At 41.0% G+C, this 26,956-nt stretch overlaps 1 protein-coding gene across 1 annotated transcript in view; it reads left to right on the forward strand.

Annotated features, from left to right (window-relative positions):
• FRMPD3 (FERM and PDZ domain containing 3) overlaps positions 1–26,956 on the forward strand; it is an 869,033-nt gene that overhangs the window by 766,433 nt on the left and 75,644 nt on the right. The window contains exon 13 of the mRNA XM_078686306.1: positions 5,600–6,418. Coding sequence (XP_078542432.1) covers positions 5,600–6,418 — 819 coding nt within the window. The remainder of the gene's footprint in view (positions 1–5,599; positions 6,419–26,956) is intronic.

Here is a 26,956-nt window from a genome sequence, read left to right on the forward strand (position 1 = left end):
TACTCTTTTTATAGCTTTTCCAAAGCTTGGAATGTTGACTTGGCCAAAGTGAGGGTGTGGTTTTAAAAGTTCATGGCTCTCTGTACCTTCTGCACTGACATTCGTATAAACACAATTAGTGTGCTTGCCCTCCGTGATTTAAATTCTGCCATTTAGTAATTAGAGTGAATCGCCTAAGTATAGAGTGGTGGCAAATTAGGAACACATATTATGTAACTAAAAGACAAGAAGTGGACTATTTATTTGTACCCTTTGTCTAATAATTCCTTGAAAAAAGTTAATTTATTGATTGTAAATGTCCACAGTTCAATTATGGAGCATAATTGCTATTATTTAAGTGGGTTACTTGATTGGGATTATGAGGAACGAAAATGCCAATAATAGCCACCTTCTGTGCAAAGTGAGTTAAGCTGTACAAAAACGGGTAGAATGACATCGGGAGATATATATCTATAGGTGGCTGACGATAAGTTTTGGAAATCAAAATTTAGAAATCAATATTTCAAAGGTTGAACCTAATTTATTAACAAAAAGATATGCTTAAGAAACTGAAATGAGGTATTTAAGTGGTAAAACATCCACCGAATGTTTGTGAAAGGTATGAGGAGTTCATATATATTGATATATAACCTAATCCCACCCTTAGACAAGCAGATCTGAAGTTCAGTAGTGGAGTAAACCTGTGTTATGTTTTGCAGTAAAGACAGCTGCAGATGTCAATTGAAAGTGTACGTGTGGGCGTAATTTAAAATGGGATGTTTACATGGTCAATTGGCTTGTCCAAAGTTTTTACTTGCAAATAAAACATATTTAAAGTCAATCCTCTTGAAATATGGAATATTAGAACTTAGGCAAATGGACAGTTTTCTAATAGAGATCAAGTCTTTGGCTGTCTCTTGTGCTATTTGAAGGGTTTGGAAGCTGTAAAGAATGTTATTTAAAGGAAAGCCAATTAGTTACTTTTTATGGCAATTGTATTGAGGATCGGTTCTTAACATAAGTTTACCACATTGAAGAATTTTACAAGTGTAAACAATATTAAGGGGTCTATTAGGATGGCAGGTGGATCGCCCCGGCCCGTATGGCAGTGGCGATCCGCCCGCCATTTCCGTCCGCCCACCTAACATTTCCCCCCGCCTTATTATGATGGCGGTGGGGACCCAGGCCGACGGAAAGACTGTCCACCAGTTTTCCACCGGTAGGCAATCTGCCCGATTGCCTACCGGGTGTAAAAGACCTGCAATATGGTGGCCGTGCCTTCCAGGCCCCACCATCCATATTACGATGATGGTGGTCTCATGCCTTTCCATGGCGGAGACCCTGCCATGGAAATGCATGCGGAGAATGTTTTTAGGAGCCTGTTGCGGGTCCCCAGGGGATTTGGGGGGTGGGTGGCTGCACTTAAGTGGTACCAATTGTACCCCCCGACATTTGCATGCACAAGGTGGCAGGCACAATGCAGTGCCTGTCATGTTGTGCAAGCAAATGCACAACATGCCCTTTTAACATTGTGGTGGGTGCTGAATACAGCACTGCCCGCCACAATGTTAAATATACAGGATGCGACCGCCATGGTGGTGGTCACATCCTTATAGGCACAGTGGGACCACCGCACCACTGGCGGACAGTCGCTGCACCGCTAGGGTGTCTGGCAGACAGGAGTCCGCCCGCCATCCTAATAGACCCCAAAGTGTTCATTTTTTTAAGTTTTATGTAAAACTGTATATGTTAAGTATAATCTTGATGTGTAGAATTATTTGTGGTTTTTAAAAGACCAAGGGCCAGATGTATCAATATTAGAAATAGCTATTAACTAATTGCGATTTTCTGCGTATCACAGTTAAAAAATCGCTATGCCTAATGTATAAAACTCATAGAGCTTCATTTAGTGATGCCTAGTGGGTCGTAAATCAACCTGTTTCATGAATATTAATGAGGTAGGTCACAATTTGTGACCCATTAGGAATCAACGCCATTACAGGGATGGTGGCCTGCTGATTTCAGGAGAACGCCATTTCTGTGATAGGTATTAAATAAAGCTGTCCTTTATTCCAAAAGTAAAGTTGAGACAGCGGTGCTGCAGACCTGTGCTTTCTCTTAATCAATTTTTTTTTAACAATCACAAATGGTAGGAGGTCCTAATGGAGCCCCTTATCGGTAAATTATTAATGTATTGTGGCCGAATTCTGGTAGTAAAACATTAATACACTCCATTCCAATTTGGTGTTTGTAAGGGACACCCCTTCCAAATACCGAGTTATTATTTGGTTGTGAACCAAAATTTCTATTCAGTAACATGCTACTTAATCGCAGTTTTGGTTTGATACTTACCAAAATGCTTTTTTGCAGTCGTACATAGCCAATTCTGTGAATCAGCCTGTTTGCGACTGCAAAAAAGCTTACTGCACATAGTCTCAAGTTCAAAATAAACATAGCTTTTGACTGGCTGACTGTAGATCCTACATGGAAATCGTTCCTCATTTATTTTTTCCAATGTCTTTAATACATTAATAACTTTCCTACAGTTTGTGAATCATTTCTAAACCACGTTTACTTTCTTACTAAATATTAAGTAATACAAATATCACACAAAAATGTCATCAACTAATGTCTTGAAAAGCAGAAAGTCACATGTAAGGAAAGTGCATCAACAATAGACAGAACAGAAATATGAGGAACAATCCCTGAATGAGGTATGAAAAACTGGGGAAGGGCACAGCACGATTTGCAGTCGAGTTTTAGAGTCAAAGTATCCTAGTGTACTAACAGGCCATAATAACACTGATTCAAAGTATTTTAGGTTAAGTTTGCTAGATACAAATAAGGTGCATTGAGTATATTGGCAGAATATTAGGAAAGGGAGAAGAGAGAAGACAGGATAGTATGGACAGAAAAAAGAATTGTAGTAATGGAAGAGGGGGTTTAGGGGTGAGGGATGAGGAGAGGATGTGCGGGGAGGAGGGAATTGGTATAGGGATTAGGGGAGGCGGTGGGGGGAATGAGCGGGCATCTATGGTTGTACTTGGCTGGCAATGTAGGAGTCTAGTTTTGACCAGATTTTGTTTTTCCTTCGATGGGGTTTTTAGATAATTATTTAACGAGTTATCCGCTCCCCTGGTAAATTGAATCCACTCCCATCAAGCATGGGCAGAACGTTTGGAGATGGCTTTCCATTTAGACAGAATAGCTTTTAGACCAATTGCAACAAGAATGTCCCATAAAGTACATGCTTGCTGGTTTCAGAATTAGTTTTTTTTCTGGAGGGTCGAAACCAAGAGCAATAGAGGCTGATTAGTATGTCGCCATTCCATCTATCTGACACACTCTTTCCCAGAATAGATCTACTACTTACTGAGCTTCTGTGGCAATCCCCAAAAATTTTAATTACACTTAAAAACTGAGAAACTTAGAGGTTTAAACCTCCCAGACAACTGGCGATACCAAACTGCATACGTAGCAAGACAAAGATTCTTCTGCTCCTCCTTCCTAATACCACTCCTTCCATTTAGTTCACAATCGAAAACAACCTCACCCATCCACTCTCCCTTATTTCACTCATCACCACAACAGAATAAGGATGGAGCACTCAGTTGTCCGCTCCAGCACTGCACAACCCTTTGAAAAATTGATGACAAACTCCCAAATAAAATGCTTTTCACCTTCCTGGTCTCACTGTGGCATAACAATAACTTGAAATCAGAGGGTAAGATGCTATTTCTTGAGAAATCGGCACAAAATTGCATCCTGTTAGTAGGGGACCAGGGATGGCCCCCCAAACCTGTACCTTTCTCTCGCCTTAAATCTAAGTTTGACCTCGACGACATAGACTTTTATCACTTTCCAAAGGTTAAAGCCATTATTTCAAGACATAAACCCTCAAGAACACACAACCTTCCCGCTACAATGAAGACCTACGCTAAAGGGGATCACATAGCTTTCAAACTATACTCTATTCTTACACCCATGACTTCATCCTTCATTAAAGTATTACAGAGCAGATGGTAAGCAGTTTTGTGTAATATAAACAATACAGAAAATATGACACTAAACTGACCTTCCATCTGGGCTAACCTCACGATTAATAAAATCACAAACTCCTTAGAACAATAAACATGTTTTAATAATTTCGCATACAACAATGCTTCCCATCAAAATATATATTACACAATGCACAATGCTGTGAATTACAGTATTATTAGGCTAATTATTAGATTTTTCAGGCAATTCCAGCCGGGGTCTTCAACATTCAGTTACTTGGGCAAAAATGTATGATACCATCATCAGGACAAACATTAAATTTCTCTCTCTAATTGTATCTACTTTCTAATTATCCTGTTCTGATTTTGCTTAATTTGAGCAATGCTACCCATCCGTTATTAAAATAATTGATTTTATCTTTAAAAATAAGGTCTTTTTAGCAGTGCCGACTGCATGCATCTTAGGTGAAGAAATGTAACTATGAATGTGTTCTTGGTCTTCCACTTAACTCGGGGTCTTGGGACATAACTACTACAATAAAGTGAGAACATGAAAATGAATGCTTGTATCAAGTGGTAGTCATTAGTAACACTGTCTGCACGAAGACTAGTAAAGGGTTAGATTTAGAACAATAACGTTTTAACTATAATTTAAACGTTTGACAATGTATTTCCTGTCTGAGGTTGTCTGGTAACCCAGTATAAGAACCCCACCCAGAGAGAGAGTACCAATGGTTAATGATTGACTGTAATCCTTTATTTGAAGAACATCATCTATTGTTTTTCCGAAGGTCATGTTAGATTTTCTTACATCAAAATCAAGCAGTGGCAATGGAATTTAAGCCTTTGTATTAAGAGATGCCAGTCAACAGCTCAACAATTATAGGCATTCTAATAATTGAGTTTAACATCATTAAATGACATGCAAACAAAATAACTACTAAAGACCTAACATAATGGTGGAACTGTGTATGCTTCATCCATAGAATTTGAATCTTCCCTATCAGATAACCGCAGCCCTCGTTAAATGGCAACAGTCTTTTGACTCTTATCCTACCCATTCACCCTCCTTAGATCATGATCTTCTCCATGTGGTGGGGAGGTACACATGGCCTGTGTGAACTGTCCTGGAGGATACCTTTCTGCTTGTTGTAGAATAAAAAGATGTGTTTTCTTGAAAAGGGTGACCAAAATGTCTTTTGTTATAAATATATTATTACATTTTTGAACCAAAAGAACCATTTTAACTACTTATTACTTCAGGTTGCATTTTATATTTAAAAACATTAAATTCAAAATGCAGCCATTCATTTGTGAACAATATTCACGATTTTACATCCTGTCTTAGACTATTTGTGGCAATATTAAGATTAAGATAGTAGTTTAAACATATCAAGTGTAATCAAATATGGTGATTCATTAATATCATAATATATTATATAAAATATGGTTTTAATAATAGTATATTTTACTTTTATTTCCAACCACGTTCAAGATCTTAAAATGATAATTAAAAAAACTTTTTTTGCTTGTCCCATGTCACACCAAAAAATGATGGGGTTTCTCAATTGTCACTGGTTGCAGCCACAATCATTTTATCATGCTCTTTTTTTCATGTGCAGATTACATCAACGTACCCAGTGTTCACCGCCCGGCTGTAGGTGGGCACCATGAAAAGAAGGAAATGGACTATCCGGGCAGCACAGTTTCCATCCCGGAAGATCCGGATCCCAGAGATGACCCCCCTGAGGACTCTGAACTGGTCAGCTTTTGCTACCTGCACATGCACGAGCAGCGGAAGGAGCGGGACGACAGGATGGACATCAATGAGAACTTGATCTTCTACGAGGAGACCAGGCCTCGCACAAAATCCGACCCCACGTGCAAAAGCTCGAAGCATGACTGCCATGGTGCCACCAATGGCTATGACCCTGACGGTCTTGATCGCCACTTGTGCAGCAGCAGGACACGGTCCTACACCATGGACAGCCACATGAAATCAGATGCTCTGCACTTTTACTGTGACTCCTGCAAGGCAAAGATAAAAGGCAAACTCGTCTCCCGGAAGTGTTCCAACCCCTGCAGCTCAGCGGAAACCAGCGTGGATCTGATATCGCTGCCGCCTCCTGAGAGTGACGAGGAAGAGGATGAAAGCAAAGCTTTAATACCGGCAATTGCAGCCCCACCTCCAGGATTTCGGGATAACAGCTCTGATGAAGATGAATCGAAACGCAGGGCTGCACAGAAGCAGGAACAGAGCAGGCACCTGTGTGGCCTCCTGTATGATGAAATACCGGTGACTCTCATTGACAGTGTGCAGACACGGACAGTCAGGGACCATGCCCAGGAGTTAGACGACGCCTTGGTGTCAACTCTGCAGGCCTTGGAAGCCCTGGCTGCCTCAGAGGACTGCTCACATCCCCAGCCTCAGCAGACAGCAGGTACCTTTGTCCTTCCTTTATATCTGTCTTGTACTTTCCCACTCAACACTTTATCGGGTTCAGATGATTTCAAGGAGTTTAGTCAAAGCACTTGATAAGCTGTATAAGTCAGCAGGGCAGCTCAGTGTTTTTTTTTCTTTTCTTCAGACAGCTGTGTCCAGCCTGCAGATGCCAAAGAACTAACTCAGCTTTTGAACGTGCTAGGAATTGATTAAATGAGTATTGCTCACGCAGAGTCCTTTATCATTCCAGGCCTCCGGGTCAAGATGATACATTAAAAACCCCAAAAGATAAAACTCGCCCACAAGGTGCATTTTTTGTTGTTGTTGCAGTCCGTGCTAAATCTGGAGGTAATATCATAAAGCGTGAGTAACGTTCTCGCTCGGTATTTCCTCTAGAATAAAGAGCCAGGTAAAGGACAGAGTGTGTATTTGTAGTATTTCTGAGAGAGAGAGGAGGGGCGCACAGAGCTTAGTGCACTCAACAATAAAAAGTTAATGAATTCATCGTTCAATAGTTAATGCGTCCTTGTCTCACTTTAAAGATAGGCCCCATCAACCTGCCGCAGACGCGGTCCTCGTAAAACTCTTTGGAACAGAAAGTTTAGGTCACCCGACACTGCTTTGTAAATCCCAAAAAGATGTATTTAATTAGAATTAATTTTAATACTTAACGTCTACCGTTCCTTCCTCTTACAATATAGAACATGCTTCCCTTGGGCAAGTGTTTTGATGAGTCGAACAAGAAAATGTTTGAAATTAAATATATGATGAAATCTTGCATGCTATAAAGTGTTCGTTCCTACCTGGTGAGCGCGCGCCCATGTGTTCTGAAGAAAGCAATTGAGATATCAAATGGAGGAGACAGCAAGTACCAGCCCCCCTCTGAAAAAACTGAACACGCTATTCTTTACCAAAAAGCATTCAGACAGGGAGTCTGTTTAATATTTAATCTCCCCGCTGAAGCGTTGGACCCCTGGTGTCATTCTGAAGCACTGGTCTCTTTTTTAAAAATATTTATAACATGATTATGTATTAGTTGGACTAATGGCCTTCGGTACGGTTCTTTCGCGCCTTGGTCTAGGACGTGATTGAGTGCATTGATTTGTCCTGTTGCAACATTGTTTAAAATAGATTTTAAGCTTAATCAGAGCAGGTGTATTCCAGTACGCTTAATCAAGGGATCAGGAGCGTAATTATTTCCACCCGTTCAAAAATATTTATAATTCTAAGATCTGGCATAAGAAATGTTTTGTGTAAACGTAGGTTGTTAACTTTTTATTAATCCCCTAGGAGGAAAAACATGAATATATATAAGTAGGCCTGTGTGTAATTTTAATTATGCAGGTTTAATTGGAGTAATTATAGTAATTCTGCGTCACTCTTTTATGCAGAATTACAGATAATAAAGCAATTATGCCTGCTTGCGTAATAAAGAGCAATTTGGAGGGAAAAAATCCTACTGTGAGAGCATATTTAGCAAGTGTGCGTGGCAGCTCGATCTCCTGCTCCTGTTCATGTTCTGTCACATTTAGCGCTATTTTTTCATAGCGCAAAATGTATCCTTGTGTCAGTTTTGGACTCAAGGGCGCATTTTGCACAGTGGAAATGCCAACAGTAAATTTAGAAAAAAAACTGCCCCACGTGCAAATTTAGCAAGCGGGAGCTGCTCTCTCTACATTTATCCCTATTTTTAGCACAAAATGCTTCCTCGCTCAAGGGGGCATTTTTGCACTGTGGAAATAGTGCTAAATCCAGTATTACTCTTTTTATGTAATTCTGCGTGTTCTTGTGGAATTTTAAGGTAATTCCTTGTGATCATGCTACACAGAATAATACAAATCACACCCACCCCAATATAAAGTTGTTTCTAAAATGTCTGCATATGGACGAAAATAACACAAGCAAATCCTTGGGTCTAGTCAAACAAAACTAAGCACGTAGAGTGACTTTCATACGTACCTTTGTGGGAGAAATCCCTTTCAGGACTAATACCCTCACCCACCAGAGGTGGCATGCTTCATCATCTGGGTATCCCCTCTTAGGGCCCGAATCCGATCTGGGTCAGAAAGCGCTCCGACCGAGCCGGAACCGGAGTGTTTTCTGACCGAACCGGACTCCTGCAGTCCGACCGAGGGAGTACGAAGCGGCCGCATGCTGCCGGACTCGGTCTCGGTTCGGTCGGACTCCCATAGAAGTCAATTGGAGCCGGTCGTTCGATGCGTACATGAGCTCCCATTGACTGAATGGGCATGTCTCGCACAAAGGCGCCCCCTACAGTGGGTAAGCGTCAGTGCCATCCGCACCGTACATGCATGTGTTGGGGAGACCCTTGAGTCTCCCAGTGTCCGAGTCGTAAGGCTGCAGGTGACAGGGGGTCCGACGTGGACTTCCAAAGGCAACATTCTGGATGTTGTGTGAGCCAGAAATTTGGCCTCGAACCGGCTGACCAACGCATGCATCGTACTGGCTCGGTCGTAAATCGCATCCATTGCACGGCACAGTTTGCTTACGGACGAGACGTAGGCAGCGGTTCGGACACGGAAGCGATTCGGTCGGTGAATTTTGCGTTGCTCGCATCGTACTTGCTCGCTTGTACAGCTGTACGCGTCGGGCGGAAAACACGCGTACGGCTCGTACATTTTCTGGCCGGATTGCGTTCGGTGCCCTTCCGATTGAGATCGGAATCGGGCCGTTAGTGGGAAAACCTGATCCCACTAAGGGCTACAAACTTTTCTCTGAGAAGAGGGATCTCAGGGATGTTTTAGGTAAGCCTAAACGATAGATGATGTACTAAATCCCATAGATGTGAGATGCAACGAAAGGAAGTGGTGAGGACGCAGCGCAAAATAAATGTAACTAGTGAGGTGGTGAAGGTAAAACTGCCTAGTCAGGAACAAAAAACTTCTTCAATGGCCCGTTTGAAAATGGATGGAACCACATACTGAAATTGTCAGTGAAGAGGTACTAAAGCCTGCCTGATGCTGAATACTGCATACATGGCGGAGGGAAGCGCTATATATTGAATATATAGTATTGCATTGGTTGTGCTGTTGCTCACAAAGTCACTCAACCAAGCACTGAATATTTCTTACCTTGTTCGTGTGCCATTGAATCAGTCCCACGATGGTGTGATCCCCAATACTTCTTTATTGAGGGGAGAAATTACTAATAGCAAAACTAAGTTACATTTTGTGATACCTAGTTTTATGGGGAGAACTCAATGATAGCTTAGATGTTCTGATTCCAAGACAAATTAACAATACAGAAATCAAAACTTACTTTTATGATTTTTTTTATATGAAAGTTAACCATATTAACTACAATGGAGGCAAGAAATTGTTATTTGCTCTAGAATGTAACACAAGCCTTGATAAAGAGAGTTCTCCTTGAAGAATATGCTGGCTGTTGTTGAAAAGGCTTATGAATATTGACTCACATGAATAAAAAAGAATCAGAAAAAAAGAACTAGACTGTTGTTGAGAAAATACAAGAGAGTCCGTTGAATTGATGAACTTTTTGAATGAATGCTTTAAAGAAAGACCCCCAGAAAGACATTAACAGATGTGGATCATTGCCTCAAGTTTATGATCATCGGAGGGGTGCATTGATGGCTTTGAGGACAGTCCCCTGATTATTTCAGGCCTCTTTAACGAGGAATGTCCTTTCCTCCTAATAATCATCAATAAAGGTGCAAGCATTAAAGCCAATATGCCATGCTTTTTCTAAACAAGCCTTGCCAACGCCACTAGGACTTGCTTGTAAATGAAATGCAGGTCAACCTCCAAGCTCTGCTGATGCTTGTTACTGTAGATCCTTCCTATCAGACAGATGTCATTACTATTGAAGTCTGCTGTACTTTAGGTAGTTAATTATATATGCACAGACCAAGACTTTACATCAGCATCCATATGGACACACTCATTACCTGTCAACACTTCAATACTACAAAATGGCATCCAAATTTGCAATAAAAATATAGAAGTCCTTTAATTTATATATGTAGGAAAATAGTTATCTGTGCAAGGTCATGCAATGTATACAAATACTAATCAGACTTTTAACCACAGTGATAACAAATCCTTATAAGGGACGATTCAATCTAGGGTAACTCAAGCTCCAACAGAAGTAGCAGCTTCCTTTGAAGCATAAATTGGTGTCCATACACAAAGAATAGATAAACAAAAAATCGTGTGTTTCACTGGGTTAGGCAGCTTTTGTGAGGTTTATATAACTCCTTAAACTTTATGAACAAGGATGAGTTCCTAATGTTTCCCAGTTGAGAGCTCAAAACTACAAACAAGTATCACGCCTATAGTTACAAGGAAGATAGTATATATTACATAAGGCACAGATGGGGTGGTTTTCTGGTAAACCCCTACAGTGGGAAAGCTATCTCCACATGGCTGGTGGGGGAAGGAAAACATTTATTTATTATATATAGCCCTCACACACTCTATTAGTGTCATGCTTCATCATCGGGTTCACCCTGACTCCTAGAGGTCAGGGTGAGCTTGACCATATTTCAGGGAGCATTTAGGAATAAAGGGTGACCAGGGGGCTTAACTAGAGATTAAAAATCCCTTACCTTCTCCAAGGTATCCCTTTATTCGTGGAGGTGGTGGGGAAAGCTAAAAATAGGAAATGGGCAATCTGGACTAGTATGGTCCTATGACCCTATGTTTTGTTAAGCCAGTTGAGAGCCTCATTAGCAGATGCATCATTCCAGCTTGGGTGCATTACTCTTAAACTTCAGTCTTATCATGGACGCCTTTCCAGATTATGGACGAATCAACCCTCTAAAATCACTTAAAAAAAAACGGATCCCTATTGAAACAATACTTTGAAAAATATCTATACTATGAGTAATAAAACATTACAATGACAGTATTACTCAAGCCACTTGAGTTGCGCGCTTCGTTGGAACTTTTTTGTCTTACCTACCCCATACATATAATATAACTTTGGAGTGAGACATAAATCATTTTTTTGTGTTAGGCTATAGTAGTTTAGGTTGCTACTAGAGGCCACTAGAGTGAACAAGACATTTTCTGAATCAGGGTGCAGCACGCTAGGCTGTTCGAAGGGGCTGAAAGGGCAAACATATGTTCTTGAAGAAATTAAGTTGTAGTACCTTGGATCATTATTAAAGGTTCCTTGAATCAGAAGCAAATCCTGTTTCTAAGCAGCATGCAGTACTTTAGACTGCCTCTCACCCTAATATTCTTGCATAATACTGAGCATATGTATGTAGATTCAGGCAGTGGGCAATGGGGAGAAAGTGAGAGAGAAGAGCACAGAGAGTGGGTAAGAGAGGCTGAACATCTACATTCACTGCAATCTCCTAAAAGTGAAATGGGACAGTAATTTGCAATCAGAAAAATAATTATCTGATTTCAATTGTAAAAGGATATATAACTAATTAAATCAACACACTGCCCCTGGAGGCACACACACATGAAATACTTTTCCATAGCAACCTGCAGTACCTTTGGTCATTCCCAGGGGCACCTAGAGTCAGAAAAAATAGTTTTGTAGCAAGCTGAAGAGCATTTACAAGAAGTCACTCGACCTGTGGCTGTTACCAAAGGTCTCTGAAGTCAGACAGATGTCCTTGCTGTAATCAAGTTCCACTACTGATATAGTTATTAAATGGGCAACAGGTTTACTCCTCTGCCCCTCTAATCTTAGGATGCTAGAGAATTATGATACATTTGAATGGCTTTTGTTGAAATAGAAAAAACAATGGCCGAAAAGTTGACTGTGTTTTTGTTTTCAGCAGGTGATTAAGGATGTGTGGCTCCAGAATAATGTTGCATATTCATTGTTGTAGGGCTATCTATTTTTACATATATGCTATGTCTGCAAAATCTGCTAATGGTTGGTTATGGTGATACCAGTAATTACCATGGCTCTAATGCATTCCTGTACATCCTACAAGGAGTTGTCCCCATATTCTCAACTACTTCTATGTAGACAGTTGTATACTTATGTGTCTGCTTTACTGAGTTTTTCTTATTGAAGTTTTCATTCAATCAATCAATCAGATAGGACTAGACTGTGGTTTTAAGCCAGTTGATTTTAGACTTACAAATTGCATATTTGGGATAATAATGGGCAAGCAAAAGCTAATGATGTAGGCCTAGCAAGTAGTTCCTTAATGCTAGCAGTGGAAGGAGCCACCTGATCAAATCAAAATACTGTGAGACTGAAATGCTCCTGAGCAGGAAAAACACAAGAAAAGAGAGGAAAATAATCAAATGCACACCAGAGGTCTACGATAGACAGCAAAGTCATCCAATTATGAGAGACGGGTTGGCTTTAGCCCACTGTAAGTATATGTTAACGTCAACAGGAAACACTCCAGCAGTGGACTGCAAGGATTCCAAGGCACAGACTGCCAGTAGACTGAAGCTCGAGCGCTATTTAGTGCAACATCATTTCCCCTGCAGAATTGGATGCAGGAAACTCTCTGCGAGTGGACCACCAGGACTCCAAGACCCAGACTCCCTTTTTACTGCCAGGGGGCAGGTGCTCAAGACCTATTTAGCGTGACAATATTTTCTGCAGTGCAGGATGCGCCGGGGCTGTGCCTGCTGACTGTCATCCCCTGGAAGAGGCCCCAGTGGGCACACCTCTTGGCTTTGACTCTGACATGTCATTCACCCCTCCAGGCACCAGTGGACAGAATGTACTAACAGTTGTTGTTTTGCAAGGTTGTGATGCAACTGTTCCCATCTACACTGACTCCATCAAGAATCTCACTGTTCAAAACCTGCTCTCATCTGGATAGCGATGGGAAAGATAAAACTCCCAAGTGCAACAACCCCCAACGATGGTAACCTTAGAATCCTTTCTGGCCTGTGCCTTTGGTGTCATTTCGGAACCAGGCTGCTAAAGTCAAGAGAGGGACCACTTACCAACACAGACTATACCAGGTCAATCAACATTGTGCCAAGTGAATCTTTTGAGTGGGGAATCATCTCCATGAATAAATCTAACCATAGCGATTGTCTACCCTTGGTGAAAAGGAAAAAAAGGGCGAAACATCAGGTTAGACAAAAGTGCTTATAGGAGTCCTACCAATATGGTTCACTGATAGAATATCAATGTTCTAAATATCGAAAACAAATATCGACTGAAAAAATATTGATTCCAATACCTTAACAGGTAAGTACAAAAATATAGATGTAAGAAATATAGATGTAAAAATATTGATTTAAAAATATATATAAATTAAGATAATATGTAGTAAATATATTGCATATTAATATTACTTTTACCCAAAATCTAATTTAATATACATTTTAACTAAATATAACAAACTTAATTAAAAAAAATCTAAACACACAAACATACAAATGAATACATATACATATATTTACTTAAAAATTATGTATTTAGTTTATCTTTATTTCATTGTTAAACTTTAAAATTATACACAAATTATATATATATATATATATATATAATTAAAAAATGAAACTATGAGAAATAAATTAAGCTTACATTTACCAATACAATAAGTGCAACAGTAGGGAAAGTGTTGGACAGCGAAATAATGAAATTTACTATTCCAGCTCCAGTGAGTGCAACAGTAGAGTAAGTTTTGGATAGCGGAGGGGTAAAAATTACTATTCCCACTCCATTGAGTGCAAAAGTAGGGTAAGTGTTGGATAGCGGAAGAATTACATTTACTATTCCAACTCCTGTGAGTGCAACTGTAGGGAAAATGTTGGATAGTGGAGGGGTTAAAATTACTATTCTCACTCCAATGAGTGCAACAGTAGGGAAAGTGTTGGATTGTGGAGAGGCAACAATTACTCTTCCCACTCCAATGAGTGCAACAGTAGGGAAAGTGTTAGACAGCAGAGGGGTAAAAATTACTATTCCCACTGCAGTCAGTGGAAAAGTAGGGTAAGTGTTGGATAGCAGAGTAATTAAATGCACTATTCCAACTCCAGTGAGTGCAACAGTAGGGAAAATGTTGGATAGCGGATGGGTAAAAATGATTATACCCACTCCAGTGAGTGTACAGTAGGGAAACTGTTGGATAGCGGAAGGGCAAAAATTACTATTCCCACTCCAGGGAGTGCAACAGTAGGGAAAGTGCTTGATAGCAAAGTGGCAAAAATTCTTATTCCCACTCCAGTGAGTGCAACAGTAGGGAACGTGTTTGATAGGGAAGTGGTAAAAATGACTATTTCCACTCCATTGACTGCAATAGTTGGGAAAGTACTGAGTAGCACAGACGTAAAAATTACTATTCCTACTCCAGTGATTGCAACATTAGGGAAAGTTACTAACACACACAATTGGAAACAAAAATATTACAACATTTTAAAAATCATTACACAAAATAAATATCAAATTATCATTAACAACTATATAATAATTAATTAAAAACAAAATACTTACCACTCCTTACTCCAATAAACACCACAACACACACCCATTACACAATTACCATAATTGATTACTAAATAATGAATTACAATTAGTTAACTAATTGTTAATTCATCAATTAAATATGAACTACATCTCACCCTTTACACATATAAACACCACAACACACACCTAAATTTAATTACACAATGACCATAATTAATTACCAATTAGCTTAATAAAATTAACAACCAATTATTAATTAAAAATAAATACTTTACCCATTTAACACTATAAAATCTCAAACAAATAATAATAAATAAAAAATATTAAATACATTTAATATAATTAAATTACTTCCCATCCTATTCCCCTATAAACCCACAACCCGCTATGGAATTCAAAATGCAAAATTCAAATGAAAGAATATTAATAACTGCTAAAAATAATCAATTAATTTTATATAATTAAATTACTTCCCTCCCTATTCCCCTATAAACCCACAACCACCTACAGAACTAAAAACGCAAAAATCTAATAAAAAACAATTAATAACTACTATAAATTTGACACATATAATAAAATACAAACACATCTTATACAAAAAACATACATCACATACATATAAAATATATACTAAAATACATAACATTAATAAAAAAAATGATATTTTTAACAACTGTATTTTTACAAACGATATTTTACACTTCAATATTACTTACCTAAATTCGATATTCTTGACCACGAGAATTTGTCTGTCGATATTTCTGACCCACGATATTTTTAACTTGATATTTGTGTAAATCGATATTTTTGATTCAATATTCTGTCTCTGCACCTACCAATGTAGATATATACTGGTCACAAGTCCTGCAAAAACAGTGAAACGCTGGGCAGACGCGTTTCAGCCTGATGGCTTTCCTCAGTGCCTACTTCACTAATTATGATGTTTCACTTTGGGGCTCGCTTTAAAATCTCAGTTGGTGTTCACTCATTGGAGAAAATGTTATGGCCCACCCTCCACAACTTCCAGCTCTATCAGTCCTGCATTGGTCCATGCCGGATTTTCCATGTGTGCCATCTGTGAATGCTGGTACAGTGATCAGCCTTTTCATACACCACGTGGTGTCCCAACCTTTGCTGGCCTACTTATACTTCGGCAATCAAAGCAGGAAGCAAAGATGACACATCCAACTCGAGCCTCCTCAAGCAGCATGCAGCTGCTCCTCTCTCCCTATACGGCCTGGAACTACTGTGAGTATCTTGGACCATCCGGGGTGGGGGCAACGCTCTGTGTTTTCCACCACCAAACCACTCTGCACAAGCAATGCGCATAGCTCCAAAACAAAAGGGCGTGCCAGAAAGCATATATATATATATATATATATATATATATATATATATATATATATATACATATATATATATATATATATATATATATATATATATATTACCTACTGGCGATAGCCAGTAGGTATATATAGTTAGGATTGTTTTCCATAGGGAAATCACAACATTCTATTGGGAATAACTTTGGCGCCGGTTGAGGAATCTTCCTGAAATTTTACTTAACTTTGCCTCGCGGCGCTCTGGTCCTTCTCTGAAAGTTTGGGGGGGATTCGTCAAGCAGGGGCCGAGATAAAAGGGGGGTCTCAAAACGTGTTTTCCCCATGTTAATTTCCATAGGGCGGTTGGACTCACTTTTAGCCCGAACGGCTGAATGGTTTTCCACCAAACTTGGCAAAATTGTAGGGACTGGTAGCCCGATGTGCCTTTGCTATGTCTCAAGATATGTGCTCCAGTGGTTTTTACGAAAATTAACTTTGAAAAAATATATATTGGGCTACATTGGGCTATATATATGTTAGAGCCCAAATGTAGTCCAATGTAGCCCAATGTAGCCCAATGTAGCCCAATGTAGCCCAAAGATGGCCACCAGAGACAAAAAAAAACAAATGTAGCCCAAATATCAGCCATATGTAGCCCAACTATAGCCCAATGACAGAATGTCCCAGAGTGTTCTAAAGAACAACTAGAGTGCTAACAGTCTTACTTATGACATAAGTATGGCACACCTGAAGTCATCTTGATTGGAATAAAGTGTTAACACTTAAAACATTTAATTTGCAAAGGAACAAAATGAGGGGGTTCATTTTGCCATAGAAATTATGATTAGTGCTGAAGAAAGAAAAATTAGGGCACATTTTGAGTGACTTCTCAAATCCTCTTATATTTCATTAAAAACATTCTGATATGCAGTCTCCCAAGGTGGCCACCAGAGACAAAGGAGCCTGTGCTTAAAAACTCTGTTAGCAAAGCAGGCATTTGAGAATTAAAAAACGTTTTAATATATAAAAACGTTATCCGCTAATAGAATTAGCATTTAAAAAACCTTGCGAATTCAATGAAAAACCCATAGGTTTCAGGCCTTATATAGTTAGGAATTAGCATTTAAAAATTCTTGCGAATTCACTGAAAAAACCATAGGTTTCAGGCCTTATATAGTTAGGAATTAGCATTTAAAAAACCTTTGAAATTCACTGAAAAAAACATAGGTTTCAGGCCTTATATAGTTAGGAATTAGCATTTAAAAAAACCTTGCAAATTCACTGAAAAAACCATAGGTTTCAGTCTTATATAGTTAGGAATTAGCATTTAAAAAACCTTTGAAATTCACTGAAAAAACCATAGGTTTCAGGCCTTATATAGTTAGGAATTAGCATTTAAAAAACCTTGCAAATTCACTGAAAAAACCATAGGTTTCAGGCCTTATATAGTTAGGAATTAGCATTTAAAAAACCTTTGAAATTCACTGAAAAAACCATAGGATCACTGAGTGGATTTTTAGATACTTGTATTGCTGTGACAATGGATTTAAATATGATACTCTGTATTTTACAAAGAGTGATGAAAAATTGTAATAGTGTATGAAAAGGTGTATGTGATTGTCACGTGGATGATGTCATCAGTGATGTCATCAGTGATGTCATTTGAGATGTCATCAGTGATGTCACTGACCAAGTCATGAATGATCTAATATGTGACATCATCAGCAGTGGATTGCGGGTGCGTGAAATATAGTTAGTACAACTAACTATATAGGAGCAATTTCAATGGTTTTGTATGAGTAAAATGTCCAGCTAACTATAACACCACTAAAACTTATAGTTTTTTGAGTGAATCTCAAAGGTTTTTTAAAAGCTAATTCCTAACTATATAACTCCTGAAACCTATGTTTTTTTCAGTGAATTTCAAAGGTTTTTTAAATGCTAATTCCTAACTAAATAAGGCCTGAAACCTATGGTTTTTTCAGTGAATTTGCTCCTGAGTTTGCACCGATCTCCCAGAACTCACGAACGGGTGCCTTAAAGCGGGTGGTGCCCCCGCCTCTATGACTGCTCCAAGTTTCGTAGTATCAACCACAAAAGACCAGCACTCACGGTAGCGAGCGATAAGATTTATTTTAGCTCACGGTGTTTCAGACGCGTTTCGGCATTCGGCTTCGTCAATGATAACATGGCGCCGCCGAAACGGCCGTTTTTTATGTTCAAACATCATTCATGGACATAGTCATAGGACAGCGGTATTACATCTCGGGCGCCATCTTAGAGTGGTGTAACACATTCTGGCATTTTCTAACCACGTGAAATACACAATGCTTCGGCATTATACCAAAGTTCCATCATGCTCATAGATGAGCTATTGTATCCCATACATTTATTTATAATTAAATCACTTCCATAACGCCCTTAGATGGGCTAATATGTCTCACTGTTATTTCAGTTGGACTAGCGCTCCTAGATAAATTATAGCTCTACGATGTCCATAATGTCCATAATTACAATCATCCACCTATAAAAATCAACAATTCATAACCCAAAGTTATAGTCATACATCAGATCCAGTTACAATGCATTTCTTGGTTTCATTACATCAATTTTCCCCTAAATGTACTGCCAGTTCCTCATGCGAATTCAAGCCTCCAGGTGTCTTAGTGTTCAAATCAATAATATACCTGGACTCAAGTCTTCTTAGAGTCGTCAATCTATCTCCCCCCCTGGGGTTCTGCGGTACATGGTCTAAACAAAAGTATGTCAAAAGGTTCCTATCCCCATTGTGAAAATCTTTAAAATGACGGGCCACCGGGTATGTCAAGTCTCCATTATTTATGGCCCTAGCATGTTCCAAAACCCTAATTTTTGCAGGGTGGATAGTACTCCCTACATATTTCAATCCGCACGGGCACTGTAAGCAGTACACTGTGTATGGTGTGGAGCAGGTCAAAAATTTGTTAATTGGTCTTAATTGCCTCATTCCCGGTATCTGGAATGTGGAAACTTTCTTACTTCCAGCACAGGCCTTACACTTTTTGCAGGGGTGGAATCCCTTTAGATCCTTTTCAAAACCCTTCGACATAACCTTCTGGGTATAACTATTGGTGAGGCTGTCTCTGAGGGACCTGGCCTTACGATAGGTTATCAAGGGTCTCTTTGGAATATCCATTCCAATCACTGGATCCATTTGTAAAAGTTTCCAGTGTCTGTTGAACATGTTTCTCAGTTTAGTGACATCTTGCGAGAAGGTAGTGATCATTCTAAAATTATTTTATCCTCTTCTCCTCCTCTTTTGATGCCTGTCTCAAGGAGATTCTGTCTAGCTACCGAGTCAACTCTACGCTTAGCTCCCTCTAGAATCTGTACACTGTATCCTCGCTTACGGAATCTGGCCATACTTTCGGCTGCATATTTTTCATAATCTATCCTCCTTGTGTTGTTTCTCTTTATTCGGAGCAATTCCCCGTAGGGGATACTGTTTATTAGCCTAGGGGGATGGCCACTGCGGGCATTTAGATCCCACAGCTCTTCAGCTGTGGGATCTCTTATTGGATGAGAACCTGCAAATACTGTTCTTAACTGAGACCTGGTTGGGAGAACACTCTGATCCAGACATAGTGGACACTATCCCACCAGGCTACACCCTCCACAGACTCGACAGGATAAAAGGTAGGGGAGGCGGTATCGCCATTATAGTCAAACACCCTTTCGAATGTGTTCTAAAGCTAATAAAAATTGAGGACAGCGAGGCAGGCGAATTTAGCATTAAATTGACACAACAGGAGACTATCTCAGGCATCCTAATCTACAGACCTCCTGGGTCCCTGGGCAACTTCCGCAGTAGCCTACTAGAAGGGGTTGCTCAGACCGCAATTAAACACAATAAAGTTCTAGTGCTAGGTGACTTAAACCTACACCTAGAGGATCCCGCACAGAAGGAGGCAGAGGATGTTTGTCTGGTCTTACAAGAATTACAGCTCAAACTGCTAAGTGTCGCAGCTACACATCAGAGGGGTCACTGTTTGGACCCTATCTTTGCGAGCTGGGATATGATAAAAGTACTCACCCCTTGTCAGCTCCCTTGGACTGACCATTTCCTGGTCCCTTTTCAATGCTGTCACCAGACTGCTAAGATTATGGATAATGGGAAAGGAAATACTATGAAACGCAAATGGAGACAATACTCCAAAGAAAATTTTATAAACGCTATCCAGAAAGCACAACCTTTTCGTTCCACGGATTGTGATCAGGCGAACAAGGATTTTAATCTACTTGTTACTGCCACCTTGGATGAGCTAGCTCCCATGTGCAAGGGTAAAGCTAGAGAGGGCAGACAGCGTACTGCACCCTGGTTCACTACCGAACTCCAGCAAATAAAATCTAACTGCAAAAAGCTTGAAAGGAGCTGGAGAAGGAACCCGAGTGAACAAGAAAAAAACAGTTATAGCTCAGCACACCGGAGCTATCAGTATGCGGTGCGTAGAGCAAAAGCCAAATACTTTCAGACTCGTATTGAGGATGCCGAGTGCTCCGCGCGAGAATTGTTTAAAATTTACAAAGAAATATCAATAGTCTCTAGCTCTAATACCCCTACTAAGACTTCCTTGGAAGGATGCAATAAAGTCGCTGACTTTTTCTCCACTAAAGTCAAAAAGATTTACGCCTCCTTCTCTCAACAACCAGATAAGGGTATAGATTTTATAGCAGATAGCTCACTGACAACTCCTGATGCCTCATTAATAACTTTCGATGTCCCCGCAGCTGATAAGCTAATAAAGATCTGTCGAAGTGTGAAATCTGGATCTCCTAATGATCCGGCTCCTGCCTGGGTTATCTCAGAGGGCCTGACAGCCCTGGAACCTCACATCAGACACGTCCTACAAACCTCCTTTTCCTCTCAACAGGTCCCGATGGAGTGGAAGAAGGCCATAGTACTGCCAATAAGGAAAAAAACGAATGTAAGCTTGGAGGTGCTAGAAAATCTAAGACCTATTTCCTTATTGCCGTATGTGGCGAAGGTGGCTGAGAAGGTGGTTAATGCTCAGCTCACAGAGCACCTGGAAAAATGGAATTTACTCCATCCCTCACAATCAGGATTTAGGGCGGGCTACTCCACGGAGACGGCCCTCCTACGAGCCACTGAGACATTAAGAGCAGGGGCAGATGCAGGGCATACTATGGCCTTGATTATGCTCGACCTAAGTGCGGCTTTTGACACCGTAGCACATTCCATCTTGCTACGGTGTCTGAACGAAGCCGGGGTCGTTGGTCCGGCGCTATGCTGGTTGCAATCGTTTCTGACGGAAAGATGTTTCCAGGTACAGCAAGGGACATGCCGCTCAGTGGAGATGTCATTAGACCAGGGAGTGCCTCAGGGCTCAGCTCTGAGCCCCACTCTTTTTAACTTATACATGGCCTCCCTGGCGAAAGTTGTACATTCCTTTGGGGTGGAATTGGTGTCGTACGCGGACGACACCCAGCTGCTAATCTCTCTATCGCAGAACACCTCCAACACCCCTAACAACTTTAAATCCTGTATGCAAGCACTAGCAGAATGGATGGATGCCCATTGTCTAAAACTCAATGGCTCTAAAACAGAGGTACTGGTGGTAGGGGGTAAAAGCGAAAACTGGTCGGCTGAGTGGTGGCCTTCATGTCTGGGCCCCACCCCCATACCCTGTCAGGAGGCTAAGAACTTAGGAATCTGGATGAATCCCACTCTCTCATATGATGACCACATAAGGCGTCTTGTGGGCAAATGTTTTGGAGTACTAAAGACCCTAAACAAAACTTTAGATCTCCTCCCTTTATCGGCCAGAAGGACACTAACGCAGGCACTGGTGACCTCGCGGTTAGATTATGGCAACATACTGTTCCTTGGGGCAACCGAGGGCAGCATAGGTCGCCTACAAGTCATACAGAACTCCGCCGCCAGACTGGTGTTAAGAAGACCCAGGAGAGCCAGCTCGAAAATGGCGCTGGATGCGCTTCATTGGCTACCTGTGAAGAAACGTGTGCTGTTTAAGTGCCTCCTTTTCTGTCACCGTATCGTCTGGGACAGGTCTCCGACTTACCTAAAGGATCTAGTCAGCCGATATGAACCTACTAGGACCCTCCGTTCGGAGGGTACCGGACTGCTGACAGTCCCCAGGATTAGGAAGGCTAGAATGGGCGGACGCTCCTTTGCGCTCCATGCAGCTCAACAATGGAACAAACTCCCCCCTGCTCTGAGACTGGAGAGCAGTGAAACACGGTTTAGAACCTTACTTAAAACACATCTATACACTGCTTAGATCCTGGTTTTTTTTCTGTCTGCTGCTTTTCCTGGGACAGCTTCAGCGCGGGGACACGCCGTGATGGCGTTACTGAGCGCTCTATAAGCTCAATATTATTATTATTATTTATTAGAATGGAATTTCCCGCAGTGGGCTTACGATAGAGTTTAGTACAGAGTTTGTTATCAACCACTGTAACCTCCAGATCTAGAAAATTCACAGAGACCTCACTCATGTCCACTGTGAATTCCAGGTTATATTCATTCTGATTTAAAGCCTCTACATATTCAAGAGCACTCTCTTTCATCCTTCTCCAGATGATGAAGAGATCGTCAATATACCTATGCCAGGTGACGATTTTTTCCGTCCAAGGACCTTTGTCTGCTGCCCAGGCCACCTGCTCCTCCCACCAGCCCACGAATAAATTTGCATAGCTGGGGGCGAAGCAGGTTCCCATCGCAGTCCCTGACACTTGTTTATAATATTGACTCTCAAACAGAAAGATGTTATTATGTAGACAGAAGCTCAAAAATTCTATCAACATTCTATTGTGCTCAGTGTATTTGGCTTCCCTATTCCTCAGAAAATACCGTACCGCCTCTATACCTTGCTGATATGATATGCAAGTGTATAGGCTTGTGACATCCATAGCTATCATTAAGTCTCCTTCTCTCCAAACAACATCATTTAATTTACCCAAGAAATCTTTTGTATCTTTCGTGTAAGATCTTAATTTTACCACAAAGACAGACAGAAAATGATCAATATATACTGAAACATGTTCGAGCAAACTGCCTTGAGACAAGACAATTGGTCTCCCTGGGGGACACGTGGCATTCTTGTGTACCTTAGGGAGATGGTAGAAACAGGGCGTGACAGGACTAAGCTTCCTCAAATACAAATACTCTTCTGTTTCCAGCATTCCCTTTTCATACCATTTCTTTAGCATCGTATGACAATCCCCAATGCTATTCACATATACATCCCTTTGAACTTTTGTATATGAAGTCTCATTATTCAATTGTCTCAAAGCTTCTTTATTGTATGCCACAAGTGTTTGTAAGACAATGTTTCCACCTTTGTCTGAAGGTTTCACAATTATCAAAGGGTCATTGTTCAAGTTATCCATTGCCTGATGCTGTTCTCTAGTGAAGTTGACATCCTTAGTTAAAATATTCCCACTCTCCCGCATCAATGTCAAGTCTCTTATAATATTCTCTATAAATGTATCAATGATATCATTCGGCATTTGAGGAACAAAGGTGGATACTGGCCTGAATGTGGTTGAAGCACTTTTTTGTTCTATTCCTGAGGGTTCAGCCGATCCCCCTGTTGGCTCTGACTCAGTTCTTAAATCTTCCAGGACCTGAATAGCTGGCAAGTCTCGTTCCAGTAAAACATCCGTTCTCTCCTATGTTCCCCTCCTTGAAAATCCAGTGTCTTTTTTTGGGCGTAGTTTGAAAAAATTTGTGCAACTTCAGTTTTCTGGCAAACCTGAATAAATCTACAATACAATTCAATACATCTGCTGTACAAACTTCCTCCCCCCGCACAATCTCAAATTCGTATATACATATTGTTAGTGTGGGTTTGTATAGCGCCAACTCACCGGCAGGTCTCAGGGCGCTTTTGACCACTAAACATAACAGCCTAATCAGCGACGGGGAAGAGAGTGGAAATTATACTGGGCTCAGCGCTGCTCTGAACAAGATGGTCTTTAGGATCTTCCTAAAGTGGAGCCTGTTTCCATCCTTGCGAAGAGCCTCAGGCAGTTTATTCCAGATCCTAGGCAGCAGAGCCGAGAAAGATCTTCCACCTTTTGTAGCCAATTTGAACCGAGGACAAACAAGCAGTTGAGCCTCGGAGGACCTTAGGCTTCTTTCAGGTCGGTAAATCTCCAGCCTTCCTTTAATATAAGCAGGGGCTTGCCCATAGATGGACTTGTGGGCTATGCAGAGACTTTTAAAGACAGACCTTTGCGTCACTGGCAACCAGTGAAGGCTCTGTAGCAGCTGAGAGGCATGTGATTTCCTTGAAAGTTTGAAGATAAGTCTTGCCGCATCATTTTGGACCACCTGCAGTCTGTTAATTAATACCTTTGGTAGGCCCAAGTAGAGAGCATTTCCGTAGTCCAGCCTTGAAAGTATGGTGGCCGAGACTACGGTACGAAGCATCGACTGGGAGAGAAGCGGAGCTAGTTTGCGCAATTGTCTTATAAGACCGTTACAGGTTCCTACAACGGAAGAGACCTGGCTCACCATTGAGAGAGCACTATCTAACTTAATACCAAGGCTTTTGACCGAATCAGCTGGCTTGGGAGTGGGACCCAATTCCTGGGGCCAATACAGGTCACTCCAGGGGGAGCAAGTAGATGAAACTATCAACACCTCGGTTTTTTCGGGGTTGATCTTCAGGAGGTTCCCAGACATCCAGTTGACTGTATATCTGAGTACCTCCTGTGCCTGTGACTGGGCCCGTTCAGTGTCATCCACACTCAACAACAGCTGAGTGTCATCCGCGTAATTAAATACGCGGCAACCCATCTCAGCCAAGGTTTTTATTAGTGGTTGTAGATACAAATTAAACAGGAGGGGGGACAAGGCAGAACCCTGGGGAACCCCACATGTAAGTTCTCCCACTCCTGATACCATATCTCCCAACTGAATCCTTTGGGTTCTCCCAGATAAAAAAGATTCCAGCCATTGATATGCTGAATCCCGAAATCCAAAACCAGCCAACCTGTCCAAGAGTAGAGAGTAGCTGACAGTATCAAACGCCGCTGATAGATCTAAAAGTATCAGCGCGCTTGGTTTTTTACTGTCAGCCATCAGTCTAAGATCATCCAGCACCGAGAGCATGACCAACTCGGTGCTGTGGTGTGCTCGAAACCCTGCCTGCATCTCATGGAGAAGATGGTTAGACTCCAGAAACGATGCCAGGGATATCAGCACATGTTGCTCAAGAACCTTGGACAGGAATGGTAGCTGGGAGATTGGCCTGTAATTTTTCAACACTTTGGGGTCTGCCCCAACTTTCTTTATTAGCGGTTTCACCCGAGCTTCCTTAAAGCTGGTTGGTAGCCGTCCTGTGTCTAATGATTTATTCAACATCGACAAGATGTGATCCTCTAGGCTAAGGCGAGCTAGGTGAAACACACTTGGGGGGCATGGGTCCGCTGGAGAGCCTGACTTTATTTTCCTCATCAATGTTTCGAGGCCTATTGAATCTATCCGGGGGAAATTAGACATGTGGGTTCCCACCGGAGTTTGAGCAACCTGTGGTTTCATAGGGCCAGTGGCAATATTTTTTATCTCATTTAGAATGGTGTCAACCTTATCCAGAAAATATGTCAGAAAGGTATCACAACTAATTGTGGTATCCGTATCTTGAGCTCTCTTGCTTAATTCCGCGAGTATTCTGAAAGTTTCCTTCTGGACATTATCCGCCTCGTTAATCCGCTTTTCATAGAATATAGCTTTAGCCTCCTGTATATATTTTTTATAGGTGCGGAACAGCTTCCTATAATGTTCATAGGATTCTTCATCTTTTTTCCTCCTCCAGATTCTTTCTGCGTTGCGTAGTTCTTTCCTATGCTCCCTCAAAGTGGGGGTAAACCAAAGGGCACCTTTCCCACCGCTATTCATCTTTTGAGGCTTCTCGGGTGCAATCAGATTTATTGCTCTAGTCAGGCTGTCCATTATAGCCTTACACTCCTGGTCTATATCTGCGTCAGGATCTATTGGTTGGACAGATTCCGTGAGTTTAGTGGTCAGCGTTTGCAAGTCAACATCTTTCCACTTACGAATCATTTTAATTTTAGGTGGTGGTTGCGGGGGTTTCGTGCCGACAGGAATGTCACAGTAGATCAGATGATGATCTGACCATATACAGGGAAGCACTTTCACTAAGGTAATCTTAGGATCTAAGGTCCAGATCAAATCAAGGATGTGACCCTTTATGTGCGTGGGGGAGTCTACCAGCTGCTTAAAGCCCAATGAGGACATGGTTGTCTCTAGTGAGTCAGCTGCAGAGTCTTTTTTTTCCCTGTCCCAATGGAGATTGAAGTCTCCCGTAACTACTATGTTTTTGTACCGTGAGCATATATCAGACATGCTAGTCATGAATAAATCGTTAAAAGCCGAGGTAGAGTTAGGTGGGCGATACACAGTGAGGATAGTTAGACACATATTGTCAAACATAATTTTCACTGCGAGCATGTCAGCCAAATCTAGTGTTTCTGCTAAAATTTTAGTTACAGCGAACAGTTTTTTAAATAAAATTGCCACTCCTCCCCCACGGGCATTTCCAGTACGATTATGCCAGTGTATATCATATCCTGACGGAACAGCAGCTATGATGTCAGGTAGCGAATTTTCCCCAAGCCATGTCTCGGTCAGTGTCAATATATCTATGTCTTCATCTTGAAGCAGAGTGAAAATCTCAAGATTATGACATTGCATAGACCTCGTATTTAAACTAGTTAATTTCAAGGTGTAATCAGACATCGGCTTACCTGTGTGTGGGTTTCGAATGGCCAGCTCG

This window comes from Lissotriton helveticus, chromosome 4_1 (assembly GCF_964261635.1).
Source record: "Lissotriton helveticus chromosome 4_1, aLisHel1.1, whole genome shotgun sequence".
NCBI lineage: Eukaryota > Metazoa > Chordata > Amphibia > Caudata > Salamandridae > Lissotriton > Lissotriton helveticus.